The 3,653-nt window shown below is 57.5% G+C and overlaps 1 protein-coding gene across 1 annotated transcript; it reads right to left on the bottom strand.

Moving 5' to 3' along the window:
* Nucleotides 1–268: 268 nt before the first annotated feature.
* LOC147975380 (uncharacterized) lies at nt 269–703 on the bottom strand. Its single transcript, XM_087520391.1, has one exon. It carries the CDS (start codon nt 701–703, stop codon nt 269–271), a length of 435 nt encoding a protein of 144 aa, XP_087376517.1.
* Nucleotides 704–3,653: the final 2,950 nt, after the last annotated feature.

Below are 3,653 nucleotides of genomic sequence, written 5' to 3'. Positions count from 1 at the left end.
AGCATTTGGGGTTGTCTTTTATTTTGGTTCCGTAGTTGGACCTTTGATTGTATTCTGGATGATGTATGTTTAACTTGTACTCCCTCTGTCCCATAATATAAGAGCGTTTTTGACACTAGGGTAGTGCAAAAAACGCTCTTATATTATGAGATGGAGGGAGTATTTGTGTGAAGTGGCGATTGTAAGCCAACTCTTTATCCCTTTATTATTCAGTACATGGGATATAGCCGCATTGTGGGTGTTACAGTTCCGCAGCAGGAGGGGCTGCTCAAGGCTTGAAGAGCTGCTCCTCGAAGACACCAGGCTCCTGAGGCAGGCGCCGAGACACCCTCTTGGCGATGTCGTCAGCTTCCTTGTTCGTAACACGCAGCACATGCTGCAGTTCTAGGCCCAAGAATTGTTTCTCAATTTTGCGTACCTCCGCAAGGTATGCCTCCATGTGCTCATACTTCGGCTCGTATACTTTGTTGGAGAACTTGACGAGGAGCTGGGAGTCGCCCTTGATTGTGAGGCGCTTCACTCCCATGTCCGCCGCAACCTTGAGACCTGCGATCAAGCCTTCGTACTCCGTGATGTTACTAGAGACCTTCTCACCCTGTTGGAAGCAAAGCTGCACGACGTAGTAGAGCTTGTCCTGGGTGGGCGAGATGAGCACGGCTCTAGCCCCCGCGCCCTGACGCGCGAAGGCACTGTCGAAGTACATGACCTAGCCGTTTGGTGCCTCGCTTCCTGGTGAGAGGGTCGGTCCTCGCCTTCTTCGGGGCTGGGAACATCACCCCATTCCACCATGAAGTACGCGAGTGCAGTGCCCTTGATGACCCTGGTGGTGCTGAATTCCAACTGGAATACCTGCAATTTGATGTTCCATTCGGCGAGTCTCCTAGCAGCATTGGGGCTCCGGAGCACTCTTTGATGGGGTGGCCTTGGAAGTAGTGGCGCAGCTTACGGGAAGCGACAAGGAGTGCGAGCAAGAGCTTTTGCGGCATGGGGTAGCGAGCCCGCGCATCGCGTAGTACCGTGTGGATGAAGTACATCGGGTGCTCGACGAGGGCAGAAGTGTCGGTGGGGTCTTGTACCTCCTGAGGCTGGAGGGCCTCGGGAGCTTGGCCGTTTGTTCAGGTAGTCAGGGCCTCAGGAGTGCCATCCTGAGGATCCTGTTCATCTGTTGGTGCTGCCGAGGCCTCAGGAGCGCCGTCCTGAAGCTGCGTCGTCTTGACCGGGTGCGTGGCATCGTTGGGCGGGCCCTTTGCCTGGCGCTCCTCCTGGACCGACACCAGCGCTGCGCTGGCAGGGTGCGGTGTGGCGGCCAGGTAAAGCACCATGGGCTCAAGAGGACGCGGTGCTACCATCATGGGTGGGCTGGTGAGGTATCTCTTGAGGTCTTGGAATGTCGCGTCAGCCTCCGGAGTCCACTCAAATGGTCACTTCTTTTTCATCAGTTTGAAGAATGGTAGGGCGCACTCTCCAAGCTTGGAGATGAATCGCCCTAGCGAGGTCACACAGCCCGCAAGCTTCTGCATCTCCCTGAGGGTCAGTATCGGGCTCGTCCTCTCTATTGCCTTGACCTTCTCTGGGTTTGCCTTAATTCCCCTGTGCGACACCAGAAACCCCGGCAGCTTTCCGGAGGGGACGTCAAACACACATTTCTCCGGGTTGAGCCGCAGGTCCACCTTGAGCAGACTGGCAAAAGTTTCTTCCATGTCCATGATAAGGGTCCTTGCCTCCCGAGACTTCACCACTATGTCGTCAATGTAGGCACCAGCGTTCGTCCCGAGGTGCCGGCCCTGAGCAATGTGCATTAGCCGCTGGAAGCTTGCTCCGGCGTTACGCGGGCCAAACGGCATGCAGGTGTAGCAATATACCCCACATGGCGTCAGGAAGGCTATCTTCTCAACATCCTGCACCGCCATCTTGATTTGGTGGTAGCCCGAGAAGGCATCTAGAAAGCACATCATGTCGCATTCGGCGGTGGAGTCGATGATCTGATCAATGCGCGGGAGCAGGAAGGGGTCTCGAGGGCAAGCCTTGATAAGGTTGGTGAAGTCGACGCACATGCGCTCCTTCGCGCCCTTCTTGGGGACGACCACCAGATTTGCCAGCCATTCCGTGTACCGCACCTCCTGAATCACACTAGCTTCTTGCAGTTTGCGCGTCTCCTGGATGGTGAACGACCGCTTCTCTATGGACTGCCGTCGCACCCTTTGCTTCACTGGGCACATGTTAGGGCATACCCTCAGGTTATGCTCGATTACCCCCTTCGGGATCTCGACCAGATCCTTAGGCTCCCATGCGAACACCTTCTTGTTCCTGCGCAAGAAGCTGACCAACGCCTCATCTTGATCTGGAGGGAGACCGGCACCTGTAGTGAACATGGCACCCGATGCCCCGTCTTCATCAACCGGCACCTACTTCGTCTCAGCGTGATCCTGGGAGAACCATTGTTTCTTCTTTGCTAGCGCATCCCTTAGAGCCTTTGGGCTCTTTCCTCACTTGGCCGCGTGATAGTTGCGGCCCTGAAGGCGAGCTTGAGGGCCAACAAGGCTTCCTGGTGTCTCCGGCCATAGTGAGGATGCCGCTGCTTCCCGGCATCTTCATCAGATTGTAGGCAGTGTGGGTGTGCCATGAACTAGGCCAAGGTCGGGTACTCAAGGATGGCATTGTAAGGGAGGCCAATGCGGGCAATGTCGAAGTCGATGAGCTCGGTGCGGTAGTTGTCACGGGTGCCAAAGGTGACAGGAAGGCAGATCTGCCCCATGAAGCAGGTGGAACCGTCGACGACCCCGGAGAAGGGCTTGCTGGGGTGGAGCCGGGAATGAGGCACGTGAAGCAAGCCAAACGCCTCCATAGAGAGCACATTGAGCCCGGCTCCACCGTCGATGCGAGTCTTGGTGACCGCCACATTGTAGATGGTGGGGGTGCAGAGCATCAGGAGTGCGCCGGCGCCAGTGGTGCTCGCGAAGTGGTCCTTTGAGTCAAAGGTCAGGTCTGCCTTGGGTGCCGCCCAGCCCGGGGGAGCCCCTTATTGTACGCGGGCGGCACCCACCTAGTGGAAGAACTGCTTGACGTGGAGGTCGGAGGGCGGCGACTGCGAACCATGGAGGAGGGCCACGATGGCGTAGGGCGCCAGTGCCGCGAAGTGCGTGATGAAGAGGCTGCGCATCTTCTCCCAGGAGGCCATAGAAGATCCTGACAGGTTGAGTAGCCAAGCACGCGGCGCGCCTACGAGGGCCTTAGGAAGCCAGTTTGCCATGACCTTGTCGTCGCCACCGGCTGCCAACACAGCCTCCTCATATGCCTAGAGAAAACCTGCTGGATTGCCGCGCCGTCGTATCAGGGCGGCAGCTCTGGCCTGAATCTGGGTGGCCACTGCACCCGCCGCAGGGCAGGGGTGAAATCTCGGAGGCCCTCGGCTCCTCTAAAGGAGCGCGTCGATCCGGTCGATGGTGGAGCGTCCGCCATGAGAGCCAACAGCGGAGCGCAGCGGGCAGAGCGGCAGATCTTCGACGCACCCCTACCCTGGCACGCGAAATGTCGGATTTCAGGTTCCGCAGACCCTTGAGAGGTTCGAACTCTGGTGTGCGTGCGAAGAACTCGTCCTCCCCAGTCTGCCTACTCACTAATCTCCCAGCCTAGCTCGACTAAATGAATGGAAA

The sequence above is a fragment of the Triticum urartu genome, chromosome 4A (genome assembly GCF_056163025.1).
Source record: "Triticum urartu cultivar PI428250 chromosome 4A, HENAU_Tu73, whole genome shotgun sequence".
In the NCBI taxonomy this organism is placed as follows: Eukaryota; Viridiplantae; Streptophyta; class Magnoliopsida; order Poales; family Poaceae; genus Triticum; species Triticum urartu.
Note: the sequence above shows the minus strand (reverse complement) of the source record. Positions and strands in the feature narration are given on the sequence as shown.